This window comes from Cucumis melo, chromosome 5, assembly GCF_025177605.1.
Source record: "Cucumis melo cultivar AY chromosome 5, USDA_Cmelo_AY_1.0, whole genome shotgun sequence".
Taxonomy (NCBI): domain Eukaryota; kingdom Viridiplantae; phylum Streptophyta; class Magnoliopsida; order Cucurbitales; family Cucurbitaceae; genus Cucumis; species Cucumis melo.
Window position 1 is genome coordinate 28,306,102 of NC_066861.1, and position 26,277 is coordinate 28,332,378.

General features: G+C 28.9%; 3 protein-coding genes across 3 annotated transcripts; 1 reads left to right on the plus strand and 2 right to left on the minus strand.

The window, feature by feature from the left end:
• Positions 1 to 216: 216 nt before the first annotated feature.
• Positions 217 to 4,216, minus strand: LOC103496301 (F-box protein At5g03970). Its single transcript, XM_008458108.3, has 2 exons — positions 4,073 to 4,216; positions 217 to 1,585 (listed from the first exon to the last, which is right to left on the minus strand). The coding sequence occupies exons 1-2, from the start codon at positions 4,137 to 4,139 to the stop codon at positions 291 to 293; spliced, it is 1,362 nt and encodes a 453-aa protein (XP_008456330.2). The 5' UTR covers positions 4,140 to 4,216; the 3' UTR covers positions 217 to 290.
• Positions 4,217 to 11,883: 7,667 nt separating this feature from the next.
• Positions 11,884 to 13,488, plus strand: LOC103496307 (AT-hook motif nuclear-localized protein 19-like). Its single transcript, XM_008458120.2, has 2 exons — positions 11,884 to 12,553; positions 12,733 to 13,488. Exons 1-2 carry the CDS (start codon positions 12,184 to 12,186, stop codon positions 13,242 to 13,244), a joined length of 882 nt encoding a protein of 293 aa, XP_008456342.1. The 5' UTR covers positions 11,884 to 12,183; the 3' UTR covers positions 13,245 to 13,488.
• A 7,618-nt stretch (positions 13,489 to 21,106) lies between these two features.
• On the minus strand, positions 21,107 to 24,842 carry LOC103496331 (probable prolyl 4-hydroxylase 3). The gene is made up of 8 exons (XM_008458166.3): positions 24,470 to 24,842; positions 24,289 to 24,370; positions 24,092 to 24,189; positions 23,315 to 23,412; positions 22,726 to 22,855; positions 22,455 to 22,642; positions 21,818 to 21,895; positions 21,107 to 21,342 (listed from the first exon to the last, which is right to left on the minus strand). The coding sequence occupies exons 1-7, from the start codon at positions 24,655 to 24,657 to the stop codon at positions 21,825 to 21,827; spliced, it is 855 nt and encodes a 284-aa protein (XP_008456388.1). The 5' UTR covers positions 24,658 to 24,842; the 3' UTR covers positions 21,107 to 21,342; positions 21,818 to 21,824.
• Positions 24,843 to 26,277: the final 1,435 nt, after the last annotated feature.

The window sequence follows — 26,277 nt, forward strand, 5'->3', positions numbered from 1 at the left end:
ATTTGGGCCCTCCAAAATGAATCATCAAAATGGGTCATGCATACCATTTTCCTTATATAGATATAGCTTTTAAAACTACTCAACTTAAGAAACGAGTTTAAAAGTACACATAAGAAATAAGAAAATGAAATTTAGTAAATAAGCTTAATTTCTTAAGAACTTAAAACTAAACAAAAATGGCTACTAGAATAATGGAGAAAGGGAAGGACCAATATCTACAAACAAAAAGAGATAACCTCCCAAGCATCATTAACAAAAGAAGAAATGGCAACAGAACAGGCATCTCATGGTCATAGTAGCTGCTTAACTGTGTTTGGGGAGGTGGGGAAAGGGGATTGGGGCCAAATCTTTTGAAAGTAAGGCACTACTTTACAAAAATCCCATGGAATAGAAAAATCACCATGATGGTAAGGAGTCACTTCCAGTGATTTGCTTCTGATGTTACATTGGTAGATGCTTGTTCCCAACCTAATGAAAACAGAGTCGGAGTTTCGACGAATAAATGATAATATTTGAGTTTCTTTAGAGCGAAGACCTGAATTCGGGTTCTGCTTCCACAAGTCTTTGTAGCTTAACTTGTGTCGTAGCATCCACCGGTACTCGCAATGAGTGTCGAATTCTATGGTGTAGGATGATGATGATGAGGAGTCATCTTGTTCCTTGAAGAGAACCCATGTTTCCAAACCAAGCTTCCCACTTTGACCATATTGCAAAAGCCCATCTGATGACACTCCTAAAATGGAGTCCTCATAGTCCTGAGTCAGCTTACCGGTCGGTAGCTTGATTGAGGTTATCCGCCTTTCTCCGAATCCGGGATCATAAATCGCTAGACTTCGATATGTTCCAAACCAGTAAATAACTTCTTTAATCACAGTGCCTACTGTCCACGGGCTCAAAGCAAAATCTGAAGAACAAACAAGAGTGGATTGCTTCCATGTCCAAGTCCGAGAGGAGAAAGTCTCTATAGAGATGGTGTTAATTACATCAACTCTGCATTCACAGTTTGCTCGAACAACTCTATACACAATATCTCCGCAATCTGGGCCAGGGTCTTCTGTAATGAATGCAGTACATAGATATTTGTAGTGCTTTTGAGGTTGAGGAAGTTGGCGTCGGTACTTGGTGACAGAATCCCAGATATAATAATGTTTAGGGTGACGACCACAGAGAAGAAGCCCGTCAGAGTAGTCAATAAAATAGCCAAGTTTCCTTAAGATTCCAGATGATACTAAATCATCACTCTCTTGACAAGTTGAAAGTAGAGGTAGAGCTGGCTCAGACCGGGGGCGCCTCACCCCGTCTTGTGGTCTGTCAATGTAAAGAAAATTGCATACGAAAAAGCCAAAAAGACGAGTGTGTGCACCCCATTGCTTTTCGTAACTACGACGAAATGAAAAATTACAAATCAAGGATAGCCATCTTTTGGACACGAGAATAAGTTTGAAAATAGATTTCTCTGGCAAACGAAGGAGGATTTCAGTGAGGATGTCATCACATGCCAAAGCTGAATGAATACTATCGCTAACCATTCTCTTCCCTCTATGACTGGGGAAGCTTTCCAACGAGTGTGAACTTCCAGTGTTACCTAAACAAATCAATATGCTAGCAAGTTAAAATGTACTGCATTTAACATTATTGCAATCACATGCAACTAGTTACACTACAATGTAAGAGTTCACAAACGAGTAAAAGATGAAAAGATGAAAAAGTACTTAAGAAAATACAATAAATACTGCATTGCACATAATGAGAATCAAGATGAGGTCTAAGTATGAAAATTTGATATGGAAACCCAGAATCAAGTTAGCAACTGAGTACTCTATTTAAGACATATCTTAACTGGAATGCATTTATATTTCCTTTGTAATTTTTTGTTTTTATTGCTTTTTTGGAGTTTGTATATTTTGAGCGCTAGTGTCTTTTCATCAGATTAGTGGAAAGTTTGTTTCATGTTTAAACAATAAGAAGATGTTAGCAATTGATGATGACATTTTCATATATGAGCCCAAGTTGTTATAACACGACATACAGATGAAAAAAATAACTGCTTAATGAAACTTCAAGAATCAAAATCAATCAAGGACAAAAAAAAAATAGAAAAAACGAATGTGGCATTGACAATATCTTTTGATATTATGTCCAAAAAACTTGAACTGCTGTTTGATGGGAGAATGCTACCTTATCAACATAAAAGAGCTCTCTTAAATTGCTTAATGAGTGGAATATAGAGTTTAAAAGCCACGTTAAAGATTTAAAGCATTTAGAAACCACCAACATTTCATTCTAATATTATTTTTGCATCATGAATCCAATCATTAGTATCAAGAGTTTCATTTGTCTCTTTAGTATATCCAAAACCTATAAGTTCTCAAATTCAAACACCAAATCAAACATTTCATATATAATATATAGATGACAATAACCACTTTCATTGAGAAAAAAAATGAAAGAATATAAAAGCATACAAAAAACTAGCCCGTAAAAGGAAGGAGCACCCTCTATAAAAATGGGAATCCAACTATGGAAAATAACACCCATAGAATAATTACAAAAAGCATTTGAAACGATAGTCCACAAAGAAACATGAAAACAAATGCAGACCAAATCTTAATAAAGTCCCTCTCGGCTCTAAAAACCCTAATATTCTGCTTGCCCCACAAAATCTACAAAATATCACACACCCCTGGAAACCAAAGACAGCTAACCCTAACCAGAGTAAACATTATGACCCAATAGAAAAGCTAAATTGTTATCGACAAATGTAAAGGATGATACTGTATCAAGCCTAATGATTAGACTAGACCAAAGGATCTTCAGTAACAAACATAAAAGGACAAACTACAAATTTGATCCCTTGGGTAGAGTTGGTTTCCACTTGAGCAAGCATCCTGCTTCATAATAGGAGTTAGAGTAGCTTATGAAAGTTCTCTTAGTTCTTTCCTATCTTTATTTCTAAAATACTACTACTTCATTTTAAGAGTTAATCAACTTAACATTTCTTACTCTAACCAAAGAGAAGCTAAGAAGCATGAACATGGATATGACACGACGTGAACACAGCAACACGACATTTTTTAAAAATCTAGGACATGACACATCAAGGATACGTTTATTAAAATATTCGTTTATTAAAGGATACATTTATTAAAATATTCATTTTCAACCGTTATCATTATTGTCATATATGTGTCTTTTAAGTCTACTCAACGAGTGTTCTATGTTTGTCTAACACTTTTGTTCCACTAACAAGTATCTGATAGGTGTCCACCAAGCGTTGGAGTGTCCAAGTGTCAAACACGGACACGCTAGCTAAACCAAAGTGTCTGTGCTTCTTAGAAGAGAAGGATTAAAGGGTAAGCATAAACTTCACCCAGGCATGATAAATGGCTATCAAAGAGAAGGATCCAACATTCAAGGTTCAATCTCCAAATTGAAAACTTAATGACTATTAAAATTTAAAACCTTATCTCTAAATCCCGAAATTGAACTAATTCGTTATCAACAGCATCCTTAATCAAAATTCTCAAACAGATTAGACAGTTGAATACGTCAGATGAAATCCAAACTGAAGAAATCCAACGAAGATTTCGATCAACACCAGAATTTGAAACTAGTCATGCTACATTATAAATGACATAATCATGTTCAGTCCATAACAGAGTGAACATGCAACATTAATCGCCCATAAATCGTGCAAAAATATAAATGAATATATCAACAAAGACCCAGAACACTTCAATCTGAAAGTAACATTCCACCCAGAAATCCAAGAGCAAAAAAATCTACAATACGACAAACAACATAAAAAAAAAAAAAAAAAAAAAACCCAAATCCTTCCTATCAGTCTCTTTTTTTCTATTTGTTACCATAAACTTAAAATTAGAACAACAAGAAATGATAGAAAGCAAAGACGAACAAAACTTATCAAAACCCATCTGTATTTTATAACAACAAACCAAAAACCCTCTGAAAAAAGTGCAATGAAAAGAGAAAAGAAAGAAAGAACGATCTGGGTTGTTTGAGTGAGAGAGAAATTTATAGATACCGATTACGAGAGCGATGATCTTCGTACCTGATGGCCGATTGCTTGCAGAAGCAGAAGCAGAAGCCGCGCGGGGAGAATTTTTGGCGTTATCCATGGTTTACGGTACAAGAAAATATTTGGCCAAAAATATAAATTAGCTGAACAAACGGGAAATTGCAAATCATGTTTTCTTTTTCTTTTTTAAAAGAATATGAAAATATGTCATTATTAATACAAGTTTTTTTTTCTTTCACATATGTGGTGAAATAAATTTTACAATTTTCATTTATACAAATTTATTACTTTTGCAAAACATGACAAAAAAAAAATTTCAATCCACAAAAAGTAAAAACAAAAAATATGAATGCACTTGATATACACTCGATACATCTCACACATTATCATAAAGTATCAAAATTATAAAAAAATGTGTGACTCTTCATAGTATTTTATTCTTAATTTGTCATCCCAAATTTTGCTTAATATTAGTTTATCCAATTAGAACCGATGACAAAAATTATACTTAAAATGAGGAAATTTCTATTGCTACTTCAATACTAACTTCATATCTAAGCAGTCATCAAGATCTATACGTGTTGACATAATAAGTATTTAGTAAATTAATAAATTATTTAATAATATGTCAAATAATCAATTATTGTAATTATTAGTATCTGTTATTAAATTTTCCTATAGAGTCTATTAGTAGTTAGAATTATAGTCTTAAAACTTTCAAAATTAAAAATTAAACTTTGATGTCGATTCAAAATTTAAAATTAGACCATAAAACTTACACAATTGTATGCATAGAATTTAATTTTTAGCATTTATGAATCTAATTTTTCAATTATTGTAAGATTAAGAATCTAATTTTAATATTTTTAGAAGCTTAGGACTACGAGAGTGTAATTACAACTACCATTTAAATTCTATTTATGTCCATATCCCTATTTTACTTTAAATCTTGGTCGGTTTCTTTAAATATAGTTTTCAAGAATAAGGAAAAAGAAAAGTAAAGTGATGAAACTTTGGACGTTTAATTCAGCACTTAATGTTGATATTATATTAAGTTTTCATTAAGATATTTTCAAATTTTCGCATTTTCACAAATTTGACGTTAATGTGAGGAGGAAGCGACATTTTCATTATGTTATGGGTGGATTCTAGAATGAGTCGGGTCCAACCAAGGTCGAGCCTCCAAGAGCTCGACATTTCCTTCGTATTTTTTTGTAAAATTAAAACCTCAAACATTTTCATCAACATCAATATATTTTTTTTTTTTTTGGTATGTTTGGCCCATAAATTTGGAAATAGAGGGGTTTGACATTTAAAACTAAGATTATATTTGATCATTTGGACTAAAATTTTCAAGATCAAGAAACCAAGCTCATGGGTCATCGGATTTGGAATTATAAGTTTTTTTTTTCTTTTTTTTTTGAATGAATGTCATGGCCGTTTGAGAAAAAATTTCCCTCAATTTTTTACTCTTATAAGTAATAATACGACGTGCATCAACCAAGCCATCAAGCAACAACCATACAATTGTTAACGATCGATCGTATGACACAATTGATAACCAAATATATATATTGTGTGACCGATGATTTAACAATCTTCATTCCCTTCAAAGAAAAAACTCACAAAGTAAAATCACAATATGACATGACTTTCGTCTCTAGAAAGTTAAAAGTTCAATTCTCTATCGTATAATTATTGTACTAAAAGAGAGGATATAGTAATGACAACAATAGTACGTTGTAGAAAGAAAGAAAATGAGTGAAAAAGACTCATGTTAACCAAATAAAAACGTTACAATAAATGAATTAAGTCACATGCATCATTTTTTACTAGCAAACCAATAGCTAAACAATCTCAATAACTATATTTAGGTCAATTAATTTTCCAAACTTCAACATTAAAATCTCTTCCAAATATTAGAAATCAAAGAGGGTGTCAATTCCATCATTTTAGGATGAGTTTCATGACCATTTAATTTCTTTTTATTTTATTCTATAAAATTAAACCCATAAAACACTACCAAAAATTATTAATTTTCTTGACAAAAAAAAGTTTTAAGTATTTATGAAAATAATAGGTAAAAAACTAATACAAATTTCAAAAATAAAAAACAAACTAAAAATGAGGAACTTTTCGTGATTATACGATGAGTTTTTGAAAATTAAACCTATAATATATCTTTTACTTTTTTTTTCGTTATTTAATTTAAATTTTATCAATATTTTAAAAAACCAAACCAAAATCTTAAAACAAATTTAAAAATTTATCTAGATTTGACCGACAATTCAATTCTCTTACCTAAGAAATATGTTTAATTTAAAATACTAATAAAAGTAGTTATTAAAATGGGTCTGAGATAAAAAATTGTATGTTTTAATTTATTGTTTATGCTTAATTTTTCAAAAAAAAAAAAGAAAAAAGGAAACAACAAACAAAAGAAAAAAGTTAACAAAAGGTCACTTTTCTTCATATAAAAAAAAAATAAAATAAAATGATAGTGAAAAATAGGACTTTGTTAAAGGCTAGTTTTATAAAACTAAAAAGATATATATATTTAAAGTTGACATTTAAATAATATTTTAATCTTATTCATCAAGGCTATAATAGCCTAAAACTTTGGTTAAATTAGATTTAGTGGTGATGTTAATTGGGCTAAATGAGTATAGTAATATTATAATATAATTTAAAGTTTTCATCACCTTTTTAATCCCAACAAAAGCTACTTATTGGTCTCATGATCTTGATATTTAGATGTGCTTTTGAGTGGCTATATATATATATATATATGTAAAAATTTAATTAGTGGAGATCACCCTAACACTTCTTTTAATATTATTCCCCCCTATAATTACATATATATATATATACATATAGTCTTTTATTATAGTATAGTACTTAGAATATTATAAGGAAGCATTTCATTATAGGGAAAAGTCTACTTTTGGTCTAATATAATATGTGTGACCATGCATGAACAATATCTAAATTTAAGAATTTAAAAAGAAGATACATACAAAATAATGAAATTTTCAAGAGATTTGATTTCAAATCATATGCTAAAATTTTATGTGTGTAGTGTAACATGTTATATAGATTTAAAAATTAAGAGTAATTTGTAATTTTGAAATTTATATAACACTCTTAGCGAACAATGTTGCTATATTGGTGACAAAATATAGCTAAAAAGTGGCAATAAATATGAGCATACGTGTGTGTATATGTATATATATATATATATTAAATTTAAATGACGAGAAACTATTAAAATTTATAATCATTCATAATAGTGTTGGAAATGCAATTAAAGTATATACTACATTAGCTTGATAAAAAGATCATCGTGAATATATAAATACGAGCAACTACCTCCAAAAATGATAATCATAAGATCACTTTTGGGATCAAAATTAAATCAAAGCCATGAAAGTTATGTTCAAAATAGATAATATCATATAGTATCATAAAGATATTTGGAGCCTTGTTGGTTCTCGACAAGTGGGGTATCAGAGTCATATACCCTAACCATAGTTAGTTGATAGTGATTCCATGGTTCTCCTAAAACATTATCAGTGGAACAACAGAAAAATTAATGAACCAGATCATATGACACAACTAGTACAATAAGTGAAAAATATTCATAGTTGAACATTCAAATATATATACTATAAAATATTTTTTGGTTCATATATCCTCTTCGTAAAACATTATTATTTAGATTTTTTTAATCATATTTTAAAAAGGAAAGAACCAAAGGTTATTTCTTCCTCTTAAAAGAAACACACAACTATTCAAACCAATGTATAATTTATCTATGGTATTCAACTACCCTATGAATTAATTTTCTACGAGTTTTTTTGACATTCAAATATCATATAGTCGAACATATTGTTTCATGAGATCAGTCAAGATATACGTAAATTGACACATACAATACAAATATTATATATATATGTATATAATTTAAAATGGTATATAATTACAAAAAGAATGTTGGTTTATAGAAAGAGTAGTATATGAAGATACTTTAATGATTAGATTATCAACTTGATGAGTTATAAAAATGAGATATGTTTTCCTAATCCATTAAAAGAAATCTTTTTTAAGCTTCAATGAAAGGGTCAATTATATATGCAGCAACCCAACTAATTCTAAAAACACTATGATATATGATTATTGCACAATTGATATATGTTGGCTTCAAATTTTAGTATATACCAAAATGATAAAAATCTTAATAATTAATAATTAAATAAAAAAAAACTTAAATCTTAATTAAATATAAAAAGTCAACTAGTTGACTAATTTAGAACCTTTGAAAATGTATAGTATGTGAATTAAAATAAAGGTTAAATTTTAAAGTTATTTCTGAAATTAATTTCAATAAACTTATGCATCCAAATATTCTAATACTTATAAAATCAAGTCTAATAATTTTTGTTTTTTAGTGATTTTTATATGGGTATAAATAGTTTGTATTTTTTATATATATACTTTGGGAAAAAAAATCTTCATGTAAGAAACTAAGAAAGTAATTAATAGCCAATTATTAAATATTTTTTGTTTAATTTAAATAAAAATAAATATAGAAAAGATAATTGAATTTAAATTGTTTTGTTTTGTTTAATTTTGTAAGGGTTTAATTTCTAGAATAAGTCAATTTAAATGTTTCATAATCCTCAAATTTTCTTTTTAAATATTTTAAAAATTGTCTTTATTAAAAGAGTTTAAATAAAAATGATTTTTCTAAAAACAATTTTTTAATTAATCCAAACCAATCATTTTTAAATACTTAAAAACATTTATGATGGTGTGTTTTTCTTTTAATTTATGATGGTTTCTTCCTAATTTTCTATATTTGTTTTCTATCTATTTTAGATTTATTGTGGTGTGTTATTTAATAAAAATACTTAAATTCCTAATTAAATTCGAAAAATGAAATAGTATTCTTTTTTTCAATTTTTAAAACCTAACTTAATTTATTACAAATAAAACATGAATATAAATAAGGAATAACATAAATCATGCAAACTAATATACATGATCAAAAATTTCCATCAAAATTTCAAAATTAAATTTATGAGAGGTTTTTTTCCTTTTTTTTCAAGAAGACTTAAATTCTTTTTTGAATTTATTATTCTTAAATCGACATTTAATTCACAGGTAAATCTATCATATACATTTAAATATTGTCCTACTTTAAGATTAAATTATCAATTATATAATCTAATAAAAGTCTTAATATCTAAGTTTTATTAACTAATTATAATTTTTCTTTTATTAATTTTCACAAAGTTTTATGAAACTTTCCATCGAAATTAATTTTTTTCAATTCTACGAAACAATCCATCTAATTCTAATTCTACGACTATTTAAATTTAAAGAAAGATTGTAAGATTGATATGGATTATTGTTTACTCATGTTAGGATTCATTGTCTTGACATGCCATAATTTATTTATTCAAAGGTGGCTTGTCAGTATTAGGAACCCACCATATAATAATTAATTCTATCTTATTGAGCCATGATTTATTACATTTTCATATTTTTTTTTTATGACTTGACATGCATCTCATAAATTTTTATCTCATGATTATAGTAAAAGTGTTACTCTCTCTCCCCTAGGTAGATTTATTAAGTCTGTTGTTTGATGATCATTTAATCCTTCTCAATAACCAGTTTCGTTTTTTTTTTTATTTAAATTAAACATACTTTTATTAATTTTGAGATCATTATTAACATTATCGTTACTGGTAAAGGAAGGTAACAGTAATAATAAACTTGATAAAAACTATAGTATAAAGAAAACGGTGATCCACAACAATCCAATTTGTGTGCGATTTCAGTTCATTAAAATTGATTCATCAAAGAAATTTCATTATGATTACATCAACTTTAACAAAACATGGCGTATGTGTATTTACAAGTTATGCAGTAGTATTGGCGTTTTAATTATGAAAATATGATGATGTTGTTACATAATTTGCTCTTTGTAATGTGTTGGTATAATAGTTCTACGTAAATACGATAAATGCGTAGCTATCAATTATATTTTCATAATTACATCTAGTACTCTACGATTAAATTATTTATTAGTGTGTATCATACGACGAAGATGATGTATGTTTCACTCGTTAAATGTAATTAATGTTCATTAGTAAGCATCAATAGTAAATAAGTTTATCATAGATAAACAAAATAGCCATATATTACTAGCAAACATATGAGGTTGAGACATGAGCAACTCCAAAGGATTTATTTTCATGGATTTTACTTTTTCTTCGTTTCTTCTTCTTCTTCTTCTTTTCCTTTTTTGTATTTAGTAGTTCATCCAAGCGCTGCATATTCGAACGCTAAATTGAAGAAAAAAATTTCAAAAGTTATAGAAGAATCAAACTTTTGATAGATTATTCCATACCCAACTAAGTTTTATCCATTAAAATTCTTTGCAGATATATACTTTTTAATTAATAAATAATAATGAGATAAACATATACATATATTAATCATAAGACAATAATTGATATGTTTCACATTAACCCAAAACCATTGAATTGTGTGTGTATTTACATTGGCCATATATAGAGAGGAAATTAAAAAAGGGGAAAGGTTTCATGTATAGTTCAAACATATGAAAAGAGAAATTGGGTAATAACAATGTTATATTTATTTATTTCATTTATGGACAGGGTTTCAATTAGGAAAGAAAACTTTGTATTAAAAAGTTTGATGTTTTAATATATATATATATATATATATATATATATATATATATATATATATATATATATATATATATATTTAGGGTAATGTTTTGTTGTTATGTATGTGTATATGTGTGTTCTTTTAATTATGTGGGGTCGGTGTAGACAAGGACGTGCATCCCACCATCATAAGCGCATGCCACCCCACTCACAAATAAAACCCTAGAATTCTTAATCACCATCCCCACTTCCCCCTCCTTCTTCTTCCTCTTCTTCTAATTCTTCTTCTTCACAATTTTTTTCATTTGTTTATTCAAATAGAGTTGGAGAGGAAAGCAGGTAGCAATGACTTTGTCACACACCCATACTACTTCCAACCACTCTCCATTTAATTAAAATTCACAAATTATTCAATCACATCACTGGTATTAATCTTTTAAGTCATCGATTAATTTAACGGTTTAATTAAGTTGTATAGGTGAAAACAAATTTAATATAATATAAGATCTAACACTTTTCCTTCTTATTGTAAGCTTGGAATATATATGAAAAACGAAGTATGTGAAAATGGATATAATTGAAAAGAAAACAATAACATAGCTTTCTTTTCCTTTCTTCTTCGTCCTTATTTTCTCTTCTTTTTTTTTTTTTCCTTTTTTTGTTGGTTTATGTTGCAAATGATCTTTTGCTTGTTCGTGTGTTTTTGATCCCTCTCTGTCGTAAGTATAAGTGTTTTGATCTCGATAATTTTGTGCTATAGAATGTGAGAAAGAGGGAGTTTGAGTGAGAGAGAGGAAAAGAGAGAACCGAGAGAGCGATCGAGCAAGCAAGAAGTCTAAGTGACATGTGAGATTTCATATGGGTAATTTCACTAAAATGGTCTAAACCCTTGATTTGAGAAAATTTTGAGTGATTGTTTTTTCTCCCTCAAATATTGTTAAGTCATTAACCTAGCTGAATCCCATATTCAACTGTATAAAGAGACCAAAAACACACACAAATATATATATATATATATATATATATATATATATATATATATATTAAAATAAGCACACACAACACTCACATTACCCTCAACATTTCTAAAAAACCCCATTTCTCTCTTTCTCTCTCCTCACATACTTTCTTGTCCATCTCAACTCTCTAGGCATCTCTTTGCCTTTTCTTTCTTTCTCCTTCCCCTTCATCATCACTTCAACCTCCCCTTTCCTTAATCCTTCCATTTAATTTACACCTCCCAATACTCTCTACTTATTAATTTAATCCTTTCTTCTCTCTATTTCTTTTCCTTTTTTTTTTAATTATTATTTCATCTTCTTCTTCCTCCTTTCAACCCCACAATACCATCCTAATTCTTCTTCAGCAGAAAAATTAATTTTTTTAGAAAAGAATTGTAACTTTTAAAACTCTGAAAATTTTCAAGATCTGATCTCTTTGATGATGGCAAACCGGTGGTGGACCTCCGGCCAGATGGGTCTTCCCGGAGTTGATCATACATCAACAAGCTCCTCTGCTATGAGAAAACCAGATCTGGGAATCTCCATGAACGACAACGGTGGTCCTGTTCACAGTGGTGGTGATGACGATGACGATAGGGATAACGGTGGCGATGAACCTAAAGAAGGAGCAGTTGAAGTTCCAACGCGTCGTCCCCGTGGTCGCCCGCCAGGGTCCAAGAATAAGCCTAAGCCACCTATCTTTGTTACTAGAGATAGCCCTAATGCCCTAAAAAGCCATGTCATGGAGATTTCTAATGGAGCTGATATTGCCGAGAGCGTTGCTCAATTCGCTCGACGGCGACAGAGAGGTGAGAGCTTAAGCTAATAGGTTGCGGTGAATTTAATTGTTGATTTTAATTATCTATATATATCCATGAGTCACAGAGTTTGTATATTTTGAAATTAGGTTAATTGAGTTCACATGAATTCGCGATTCATAACTGGCATGTTTGGATTGACTTCAAAAGAAAAATATTTTCGTTAACAGGAGTTTCTGTGCTTAGTGGTAGCGGTACGGTTACAAATGTCACACTCCGACAACCGTCTGCGCCTGGTGCAGTCTTAGCCCTCCAGGGCCGATTCGAGATACTTTCTTTAACTGGAACTTTCCTCCCTGGACCAGCCCCACCTGGCTCAACCGGACTAACGATCTACTTGGCTGGTGGACAAGGGCAAGTGGTGGGTGGCAGCGTCGTCGGGCCACTCACCGCTGCTGGCCCGGTGATGGTGATTGCTGCAACATTTTCCAACGCAACATACGAAAGATTACCCTTAGAAGAGGAAGAAGAAGGCGGGGGAGTAGGAGCGCAAGGGCACACATCGGCAGGCGGTGGCGCAGGCGACAGTTCACCACAAGGCATCGGAGGCGGAGTCGGCGGGGATCCATCAGCTATGACTCCACTGTACAATTTACCACCAAATTTACTACCGAATGGCGGCGGAGGGCAGATGAACCAAGAGGCTTATTCTTGGGCTCACGGCGGCCGGCCGTCATTTTAAAGCTTCCTGATGGGAGAAAAAATTAAAAAAAAAGGTTAGAAAATGTTTTAAGATTATATTGGAAGGCTGTTTTGTTATTGCAGCCATGGTTTAGGAAGTTGAAGATATAAAAGATGAAAGAGATGAGTCTCTCTATATATTTCATGTCTTAGTTGATTATAAATATTCAGTGTGAAAAAAAAAACCCTTAAATTAATTGTTCTATGCAAATACAAGGAGAGTTAATTAACTTTTTTATATTCAATTCCTCTCTCTTTTTCTTCTAATTTAATTTTTATTTTCTGTCTTGATGATTTTTGGGAAAAACAATATTGGAAGCAGAAAATAATAATAATAATCAAACCTCCATAAACTTCAAGCTATAAAATATGCATCAAATTGGTAAGAACTATGGCCCATTTGATGAAATGATTTTGTTTTTTTGAAAAATGGATCAGCTTAGTTTTACTATGATATATATTTTCTTTTTATTATTATTCTACCTCTCAAAAGAAATTATAAAAGAAAATAATACTAATTAAACAAATTTGATTTCTAAAACAGAGAAATAAAACATCCTTTATGAATGGGTTCTCTAGTTCTTAATTTGATCATAGTCATGATTGTTAAATTAATTAAGGTTTAGCTAGGTTTAATTTAAGGGAAGAAATTAGGGTTTTGTTTCTTTTGATATATCAAGAAGTGAATTACTTTCATTTGGGGGTACCAAGGGACAAAGAAGATTGGGTTTCATAATTTTTTTTTAATTATTCGATTGACGGTTTCAGCGGTAGCTTCATCTTCTAAATCAAATTTGTTTCTTGATTATTCTAATTATTTCTATATGCTTTAAATCAACAAACAACTTTTTGTCGTCCAATTAATTTATATGTTTCTAAGAAATTAGGATATTAAAAAAGCAATAATAAATAACTTATCTCTGTATTTTATATAATATATTTATTTTTTGTCAATTTTTTTTTTTACTTTAAAAAAAAAAAGAAAAACTACTATTTTAAACATAACTACCAATCATAAACAATCTCAAGATATTTGGTACAAAAAAAAAAAAAAAAAAAAAAACTCATTAGAATTTGATTAAACCTTTTTATGCTTTTCTATAACTTTAATTTATTATTAGTTACTTTAATATAACCTCATTTATTTACTGCTCTCTATATTATCTATAGCTATGTGTGTGGTTTATTAATTATTAATTAAGATGTAAAAATTTGATCATCATGGTTTTGGTAAGACATATACTTGTTTGTTGCCATTTTAGCTTTATACCCCACCTCCCATTATCACCACATTAGCCAAAGCAATTCTATGAGTTAATTATATAATATTAAATCAACAAGAGAAAGAAAAAAAAAAAGGTAGCAAATGGGGTGGAACTCCCAATGTTCTGTTTTGTACTTTTATATATACAATTCAAACAAAGTTTTTTATACAACAATATATTATTAAAATATGGAGGAAACTATGAAATGTTAATTTACAATATAATGTTTTAACTAGTTGAACGGTAGAGATGTGTCAATTACATTATTAATCTATGTGCAATATTTTCAAAATCAAAAATTTAATTTAAGAATATTTAAAGTTTTAATTAATCTAAATGATATCTATAGTACAATTAAAATTTACAAAGGTTTCATTTTATTAGGCATAATATCTAGAAGTGAAAATTAATTTTAGAATTTCTGAATTTTTTGAAAGCATATTAGGTAAAAGAACTCATTGACATATTTTGTACAAAACTAAAAGTTAAAAGGAATCTATTGTAAGCATTTGACATGTTGGAGAACAAATAAGATATATATAAAACATCAAAATTAAGAGACTAATTAAACTAATATATAAATTAGTCAACAAGAACTATCTTCATGTATAGTCGATCATCAATAATAATCCTCTTAACATCCTAGCCAACGTGATTATAATTTAACCGACACAATCAATTTTTGGAGTGAAAAGAGTTTTGATTGTTCACCCTCTTAGACAAGTAAAGTAGGAAAATCTTAACATAAGAAAAATCTCATGTCAAAGGAGACAACTTTTTTTTTTCTTTCTTTCTTGTAGAACATAAGAGAAAAGAAAAGTGTGGGACATGGGAAAGAGATAACAATTAAATTAAATTAAAGGTGAAAAAAGAGGGAGGGGAATTGAGAAGAGAAAAGAAAAGAGAGAGGGGGGAAAATTTTAAAAGTATATGAATAAAATATTTATATTGGTGTTTGGTGCTAAGTTTTTAAGAAAGACAAGGCCACACATATAATATAGTTTAATTGAAGGGGTTCCTTTGTTGTATAGTGGGGGAGGGGAAGGTAGCTAACCCATCATGAAAATTGATGTCATTTTTTAATTTTATATATAGAGAAGATGCAATTTCCCTAGACATAAATTGTTGAAGCTACTGATGAATTGTTTCTTTCAATAACAATATATATATATATATATATATATCACTATACATATGGATTTTTTTTTTTTGTCTATTTTTTTTGACTCTTAACAAGTAAGGACAATAAAGTTGTTGAGTCGATGTAGGGGAGTAATTATCTATTGTTGACCTCTACCGAAAAATCGATTAGATTATGATAAGCGTGTAAATATAGTTTAGGGCCGGTGTTAACACATCTCAAGATATAGTTGGTAAGAGTTGAAAAAAAAAATCACCATTCGTTCTTTAAACCAACATGTTTAAGACACTAAGATGTGAGAAAAATATAAATACTAGTGGATGAATGTTGAGTTGACGAGAGAATTATTAATTTATCTCATTTTATTATAATTGAACATATCTCATTTTTATATTAAAAAAAATACATTCATATATTAGAAATGATCTTTGAAATCTAAACTAAAAATAATTAGGGTTTTTTTTTTTTTAATTTGATTTTTAAAAGTTTATAGTTCTAATTTGACTGTAATTTCAAAAAGTGATATTGAGAGTAGATTAGAAATGAAGAAAAAAAAAAAAAAAAAGATTAGTTAATTATTTAAACCTTATAATTCCAAAAACAGAAAGCTAAAAAATAAACCTTATCAAACAAATAGTTCTTTTTAGAGTTTGGATAGAATAGCTTTGTTTTTAAAAGTCAATTTATCTGATAAGATTTTGTTACAATTTTTTTTATTTTGTAAAAATTATTAAAAATTAAAGTCAAAATGTAAAAACCCCTAATTATATATATATATATATATATATATATTATATAACCAATTGCTCACATAACAATATTTTTATTGTTTTTTTCTTTTACCTCCTTTTGAGAACAATGCTAAAATATTTCCTTTTTTTTTTCTTTTCTAAATTTGTTATATATTAGTTTGGAATGTATAGACAAACTTTAAAAACTTCTAAAATAATTCTTAATTTAAAAAAAACAAATAAAAAATTAACATAAAGTAAAAAACAATGAATTATATATATACACACACAAATAAGTTTAGTTTTAGTTTTGTTTTATTATTAAATATCTATAAAATAGATTTTGTTTAAACAAAATCTATTATTTATAAGAAAAAACGAGAGAAGAAAACACAGTATTTGGAAAGAAAAAAAAAAAGGAAACGAATGATTTAAACATGGTAGAGTTGCTTAAGCTAATAAGCTAAACTTAAATTATATATCTATACCAAAAGAGAATATAATAAGCATAGATTAGGATTAGGTTATATAGTAATTAGAGAAAGAAAAACTTGAATAGGAATGAAATGGGTAAAATTAAAAGAATCCTAGGGTTCTTGGGGCAACAAGGGAGGACCCTCTTCACATGGAATCACATGTCATTGCCTATGAGAAAATTAACTCTCAATATATATATATATATATATATATATTGAAATCACTTTTGCTTACAACATTCTATTGGGTGAAGGTGGCAATACCCCCATGGACCCCATTAAAAAAGATCAAATTGCATTTTTTTAATCTATCCTATTTGATTAAAATAATCTTGGGCTTTAAATTTTAAATTAATATAAACAACAAATGGGGGAGAGGTATACTAATCTTTTCTTGCTTTCACATTTAATTAATTTTAATTAATAACACATATATTTATAATATAATTTATATATTGTTTATTTGATATATGTGTGACATCTTTTTGAAAGTCTAACAAAAAACCAAAACCTAATTAATTAATTTATTGCTACTTTGAAAAGAGAATCCACAAAACAAGCATTAAGGAAATATGGACCACTTGAAATAAAGTCTAAGTTTTAGCAAAGAATTTTTTTTTTCTTTTCTTTTTATGATTAGTGTTCTTAGAAAATTATTATATCATATTGTGTTTAAAGGAAACCCTACAAACAAGAACAAAGAAAAAGGAATATAGCAAACTGATTTTTAAATTTTGTAATTGTTAATAATTAATGGAGAATAATTTGTCAGCTAAATGCCTTCTTTTACTTTAATTTTCTTTTGGTATTAATTAAAATAATAAGATTGATTATTTATATTATTGTTCTTTCCAACTTTGAGAAGTTCTTTACTCTTTAGGTCTTTCCCATGAATTTTGTAATTTAAAGATGTGTCTTAGTTGAAGAAAGGTTTCATAAGTACTAAGTTAAATTCTTTTGGTATATATATATATACATATTTGATCTACTTAATTTACTTCATTTAGTTTTTGTCGATTTTAGTCTTTTAGTTTCTACCTCGGATTTGAAGTCTAATAATTTTAGGAGGACAAAGATATACAAGTCAATCTAGTATGTTTTGTACTCGTTCACGTGAATTTTAATTTTAGAACTTTTCCAAGAGGTTATCTAACAATAAAATTACTCTAGGATAAACATGATTAATTTTGGAATTCTTATGATTGATCAATGAAAATGGTGTACCATTTTTAGTATAAATATAGTAATTTTCAATTCTTTTAAACATTTCTTAACCATACTTCTATAATAATTTTCTAAGAGTCTCTCATTCGAATTCGGATGTAATCTCAATTCATTCATGCATTCCACCAAATAGTCAGGTCTTATGTAAATACTACTTCTACTATTAAATTTATAGTTTTGTCATCCACCTTTTATAAATGTTATTTCAAAGAGAGAAAGTCAAGGTTTGGAAAGGAAAAAAAAAAAAAGGTTTTTATATTTTTAGAATTTGATTTTGATTTGAAATTCTAAGTGTTTTTTTTTTCTTTAATAAATATGAAAACTATAGTTGAAGATTTTGGATGAAATAAGCATAAATTTCCATGAACACAAAACAAACAATAAAATTGATATTAATGGAGACCTTAATTTTTAGTTTTTGTTTTTTTGAGATGTGTGTTTGTTTTCCTGCAAAATCTTTCGTCCATCCTAAACAAAATATTAGATTCTTAGTTAAATTCTAGAAATAAAACCGAGTTTTAAACTACTTTCTATTTTAGTTTTCAAAATTTTAATTTGGATTTCTAAAATACGTACCCATAACAAAGAAAGTTTATAGGATACAAATAATGTTTATAAATTGGATTTTTAAAATTCAAATTGTTACTAAAAATATATTCACCCTAAGAATTAACATAGTTTAATTTTTGAGAATTTTGTTTAATTTGTTTTGATGGCCTTGATATATATATAAACATATACATATCTATATATACATCTACATCTAACATATATCCACGTATACATCTCGCATGCATGTAAGCACGCACACACACGTACATAGGATAGGATTTGAGAAGGTTTAAATGTTAAAAATTATCGACCCATTTGATAATGATGAAAGTAAGACAATGAACGCTTTTTCTATTTTTAAGCGTCATACCTAATATATATACGAACTAAAATATTTACATGGAATGTCTATACTATGCTGTCATCTATTATTATCTACTAGCGACACCTTAGCTATGTAAAAAAAAGAAAGAAAGAAATTCTTTAGGCCAAAAATTAAATTAGGCATTTATTAAATATATTTCCTTTCTCAACTTTTGTACTAAAAGAGAATAATTGATTATTGGAAGATACTCTGTTTATTAAAAAAGAATTTGAAGGTACTTCTCAAAGAATCCCAAATAATAAACATTTAGAGAGACATAATTAAGTACTTTTTATAAGTTAATTTAATAGACTTCCTTTTTTCCCTTTACTAAACAAATCATTTGGTCTCTCTTTGATGTCAATACTATTTTTCATTTTTGTCATTTAATTTTTTATAAAATCAAATTTAACTAAGTTTATATTTAATTTTGTAATTAAATTACTAGATACGCAAGAGTCACACGTTCGAAATAGCACAACATTAAACATAAAAATCGAAACAAGAGTAATCGTAACGAGTCAAAGGAGTGTAAGCAGGAGCCTGGGAGAGAAGAAGGAAAATTGACTCAAGCAACAAATGCCATTTTCGACCTTGGAGGCCAAGGTCGAGGTCACTTCAAACCGAGCAACAACCTAATTATGACATGCCCCAAGGCCAAGGTCATTCTCTTTTACTTTCGGAGGCCCATTTCATATTGGTTACGTTCTTAACCCTTAATATGGTGAGGTCCGAATTGACATCTCTAAGTCCTTCTTGGATTAAAAATCCCAAAACTTACTTCTCTAGAAATAAGACGACGTTTCTTTTTATAAGCTTTTCTTTTTTCTCCAAATTAAAATTTATTGTTGGGAACACGTGATGATGAGTTTTTGTATACATGTTTTGCTATCAACACCACTCATAAAATATTAATGAAAGTAAATAATAGAATAATGCGAGGGAGAAAAATATGATTTTTTTTCTTTTAAAAAAGGCATACATTAAACGATTGGTCAATTGTTGTTACAAAATCATATAATCAAATTTTAATTTGATTAGTTAGCCCTCTAATATTAGGCTATATAAATATTGCAATTAAATCCTTCATTTTAGTAAATTGCAACTAAATCCTTGAAGAATACAAATTATTACACTTGCTACTCCTAAGTCTAATAATTACTAATTAAAACTAAATTAGTAAATACACATTTTAGGTAAATAAGTTTAACTTGTATGTTATATTATTTATATTGTACAACATTTTGTTTCCATTTCTCTTATGATACAGTGGAAATATCGATTCACCTCAAATCAAGATCAAACAAATTCCTGCATATTATAAGTAATTTTCATCATTAGAAATATTTATATTATATTATAGTTGACATTTTCTAGGCATATTGATTAATATATCAATCTTCAATTAGCATAACTTTAATTAAAAACTAACCTTATTATTATAATCACAAAGATAGTTTAGATATGATCCAATCAAAAAGGTAAAAACATGTTGGGTAAAAAGTATTAACAAACCCCTCTAATTTGTTTTTACAATAAAATATTGATGAAAAAGTATTACTAAATAATTAATGTAATAAAACTATTGGGAAATTAATAAACTAATATGAAATAACAGATAATCAACTAAAGCAATATTAAATAATTTAATCATATTAAAGATGGATTTTATGTGATAAAATTAAATAAATATAATTAAACAAAAGGCTATTTGTTAATAGTTTCGATTAGTTAATTAATTTAATACTAAAAAGTAGTTAATTAGTTTGAGAACTAAAATATCCATTAACTAAAACAAAGACAAATTATTAATTGTTTATGTGTTAAGTCTTTTTAGTATATTTTTAAAATTAGATATGACCTTTTTTCCTTTTTTCGTTTGTTTCTCTCCACCTTTCTCTTCTTGATCAGAAAACTACCAAAAGGTTATTAAAGAGATATTCGTTTTTAAATTTCCTACTATTGCAATTTAGAAAATGTAGGGTTTACGTAGTGATATGGACACTAGTATTATAAATTTTTTTGCTATTTTCACAAACGCCCCTTAAAAATATAACAAAATTTTAGATTCTATAAATGACAAACATAAATTTATCACCCAAAAAAAATTATCGAAAATGGAAAATGTTATAAAGAAAAAAAAAGGTACATGTAAAATTTAAACTTTAAAAAAAAAAATTGTGCTTTTAAAAAAATGAATTTTTTCTATATTATATTAACAACTAAATATATAAAATTTGAGAGGGTAGATAACAAATTAAGCTAAAAAAATATAATATTGAAAAAGAAAATCATCTGTCGTCTTCCAATTGCTTCTTCCCCAACAAAGTGTGTTTTCATTACATCCTGCAATTTGGAAATAATCTCTTTAAATCATATTTTTATATAAAATCATACAAAAATTTCGAGGATAAATGGATAAAATATGTTACATTAATAATTTATAATTTCTTCTAATTTATTATTGCATGTTCTTTTAAGTTCTAGAAAAATAACAAAGTGATAATAAAAAGAAAAAACTATTGCACTTCAAAATGTCCCCCCCTCTAAATATACAAATTCAACACAAATTAATTTTAGAAAACAAAAAATGTACTCAATCTACTTTTAAAGGATATTTCTAGTTTCATTGGTAGAATTATTTTGCACAGTAGTGAAAAATATATATATATATTTACGAGATTATAAAATTATGCTATATTTCGTTAATATTTAGATGCATTTTACTATATTTATTAGAAACTTTTTAACGACTAAGTTGGCCACCTTGTGAAATATAAATGATATATACAGAATAATCTTTTTAAAAAATGTAACTCACCTCAGGGTTAAATATATTTATTAACATGCATCCACTTTGTACATGACCATTTGTTCCCTCTAATGACAGGACAGGCACCTACATATCAATAAAAACGAATAAAATAAAAAATTAGATCGAAAACTATTGAAATGGAATGAATTTTGTATTATAAGTTAAACTCACGACATTTAATACAAATATGAGTTTAGATTATATAACAACACAAATTCATTTCATTACGGTCTAAAGTGCTCTCATGCTGTGAGCAAGCCACATATAAAACAGTCTAAACTAATGCAAAAATTAATGAGTTAATGTACAAAACAGTCTAAACATTTAATGTATAACCATAATCCTCCTGTCTAATTTGATAATTATGTGAGATTCTGGGTAACAATATTACTAAATAAATAAATAAACTTTTAAAAACTATTTTTACATTTTGGAAAAACCCGCCAAAAAAACTGATGAAGTGTTTTGTAAACTTGTTTTTAAAAAAACTAAAAGCAAAAACGTAACTTTTGTTTGATAACTATTTGGTTTTTTTTGCAAATTAAACATATAAATACTACTTGAAGAACTAAACAAGAAAATTTAGATGTAAGCAATCTTCTAATGCTAAAGTAAAATAGGGAGGAAAAAGAAAAGGACTAACCATGTAAACTTGTAGGGTCTAAGGTAGCATCGGGCTTCATGCTCCAGAACAGTAAAGCATCTCCCATTTTTGGTTTGACAGAGAGTCCACCTTTACCACATTCAGACAGTTCATTCCACCATGGTACAGAGCTAAAGTTTCCTTTCGCAGCCGGGAACACCGTCTCGCCCCCCTCTTCAACATCCGACCTGCATTGGTATTGGTATCGATTCAGAGACAAACTAGAGAAGAGGGTAGATGAATTTGAGAGATTGTCAAAGTAGAATCTTACAAATACATGAGGAGGGTGGCCATTCTTTGGCCTCCTTTTTTGATGTTGTACTCATCAACAAAGTAATCATAATGAGCATCATACTTCTGCCCAACTTCATAATGGAGAATTTGAAGTCCTTCTCCATGCTCTGTTTGGAATTGTGAATATCAGTACCAAAATGTATTAAGACCAAAAATGTCAGTAACATCAACAAAACAACAAGCAGCAAATGAATAGCTCGTTCACCAAATCCCTTTTTGGTTTGGGCCAAAAGACAAGAATGGTGAACAAAATCCCACATGAAATTTAACGAATTTTTCGCCAATGTTTGGTTAGTCTAACAAAGGTAAGTTTGAGAATTATGTTCTGGTTGCAACTCTATTTTGAAGAACTATTCAATAAAACTACAGTTGGATGCATTGTAAAGATTGATATATTGAAATAAATCACTAACATACAAAATAAAACAACTAGCAAAAAACAGTGATTCGAACATGTTTTCAAAAACTGTGTTGAAAAGTATTTTTAACTAAGCCCTTACATAAAGGAATTATCACAAAATGATCAGAAATTAGCTATGGTGATATGAAAGTTTTGAACTATTTACCTATAGGAATGAATGTAAAATCTGCTATTCTTTTCTCTATGTTACTGATGATTTTGTCCTGCCCTCTATTCAGAAACATCCCAGAACTGGTTCGCACCCTGTGGACATGACATTGTACAGCAAAAAATTCTAAGTTTGCCTTGTTCATTGTAATTGTATTGTTCTACCTTATACCCTTCTATTATGCTTCATACATAACCATTCTATTGTGGTCAGTTCAGGCTGGACTTTTACTGAACCGACCAATCTACCAAACCAAAGGGAACAACAAAAGTGTATCCATACTATCTTTGCTCCTAAACAATATAATTCAAATGGTTAAATTACCGATCAACCCAAAAGCTTAGTCTGAGAAAGAGAAAGGGTTAGTTTTTCGTTTTCGTGGCGGGAACAAATGACAACACAAAGATTTGAGACCTCCTATTCTAATACTGTATTAAATTAAAAATCAACTTAAAAGGTTAAGCTAATAGGTTACAGTAAATTAGTATATTAAACTTTTTTTTTGCAGCCACGTTTGGGATTAGTCTCTCAATTCCTTTGGCTTTTAAGTTCTGAATCAATTTCTAAAGAGTGAACTTGTGAGAAACGACTATATATAGGTAAATCATCTTTAAAATATGAGTTTAATTCAAATTTACTCTCTTTGAGATTACTTTTTCTTTCACTTTAAATGTGTCAAAGTACAAGCCCCTCCAGAGTTGGTTCATAGTCAATAATTGACAAGTTCTGTTTCTGTTAGTAACAGGACAACAAAAGAAAATGACAAATACATACCTGCTATCCACACTCTTGCCAGTTTTGCTATCAACCACAGTTGATTTCTCCATGTGAGGTTTTGCAAGACTAATCAAGTACAAGCATTCTTCCTTGGACTGTCCAACACCATTCCAATATCAGCCAACCTTTTCAACAAAACATATTTTCCTTTTTTCTTTTTTCCAAAAAACAAAACCACAATTCTAGAAACTTACCAAGAAATTATGATAAACAAAAGCTCTAGGCTCCCAAGAAATGAACTCAACCCACTGATCCCCTCTCTTCCCCAACCCATCACTACAACAACAACAATATTCCCAAAATCGGAATAAAAAATCAGTTGATTCCTGTAACAAACAAGCTTAAAGAATCACACCCATTGCTTTACCGGATTACCTTTGAAATGCTGTACGCCGGACGGAAGGGAGACGGTGGTGAGAAGTTTCAGGAGGAGAGAAGAACCGAAGAGCAATAAGCATGAAAAACCCAAGTGCCAAAACGAGGGCCATGATCATCTTCGAAAGCTGGAATGTGGACCATTTCTTACCCTGTAACTTGATGTATTTCCCTTTAGATACTGCCATTGACGGAATGTAGAGGCTACAAAAGAATCAAAACAACAAGGCGATTCTGAAACACGGCTGGTGGAATTGAAAGGAAAATGAATATATAGTAAGTGGGGTTTGGGAAAATTAGCCATCGAAGAAAGTGGGAGAGAAATTTTGGTGGGTAATTGGAGGATTGGATTTGTGTGCGCCCACAGTCTATGAATTTGATTTTCTCTATGCGTTTTGCTTTAAAGCTATGAATTTGAATAAACAAAGTGTTTTCTTTATTCAAGTTCAATTCTCAAAAGTTTGTAAGCTTTGACCTTTAAAAGATGTTACAAAACTAATTTGAATACAAATCATTAGAATTTCAAATGAAAATTACAACTATAATGTGGGATGATGACTTAAATAGTTGCATCGTTCAAGGTCGCACCCACACAATCAATTCAAGATTTGAAAGAAGAAAAAAGAAAAAAAAAAAAAAAAAAAAAAAAAAGTCTTCTTTCTTCTTCTTCTTGTTTGTTTCTTTCTTTCCTTTTTGAGGGGGAAGAAGTCATGAGTAATATGGTGGGCTGCACAAGGTTTTGCCTCTATTATACTGGACCTTGGTAGGTCCTATAGAAACCATTTCTATTTAAAGTTCACATTTTTTCTTTTTGTATTCCAACACACACATTCTTCCCCAAATAGTTCTAATAAGGTTAGATTTTGTGTAGATAAATTTGATAAGAATTTAATATTATCATTACACAATAGTAATGATCGTATTTGTTTTATGTTATTGATTAACCTCAAACTTCAGTGTTCTTTTATTACTGATTCTCAAAATGTAACCAAGAGAACAAAATAGTACTTCCAATTATTTCTTTCTTGAGGTCAAAAAAAATCAACTCATACAAAGAGTGTTTTCAAGACTCAACTAATCCTATAGAGAGTTCTCACCAAATTAGTAACTATACAAGCAAAGTAAGTAACGAATGAAGTTAATATGAACATAGTGTTACTATCATATATCAAACTTGTACTCGATTAAAAAATTTCATAAATAAATAAAATCTAGTGATCTTCGTTTGGGGCCTCAAAACAAGAATATGGAGATTTAGCTAATCGTTCATTCAGCCTATGCCCCATATCACCAATGATTCTGAATCCAAATTGTGTACCGTTGCATCCAATTGCAACTGAGCAGTTCTTTTAACCAATAAGTCCTTCAACATCCTTTGTCTTTACTCACATGTTTTCATATCCTCATCCCTTGGATGAACCTTTGAATATATCAAGAAATGGCCTTCAAGGGTTACATGGCTAGTCAAACCAAGGTGTGCTTTGAGAATTATGGTATGTTATAGTATTATGTAAGTTTCGGAATTCTCGTTTTACCTATAGGTAATGAATATACAATTTTCTATTCTTTCTTTATTGTATGGACAAGTTTGTTCTACCCTCTACTCAGATGCATCCTTGTACGAGTGCTTCAAACATGAGATTTGAATAAACAAAAAATATACGTTTCGTTAATAAAAGCAATTTATACAGTAACGAAGTGACATGAAAATCTACACTTGCTCTTCACATTCTTGCAACCGATCTCACCATGTGAGGTTTTCCAAGATTAATCAAGGATAGATTGAACGGATTGGATTATCCTTAACT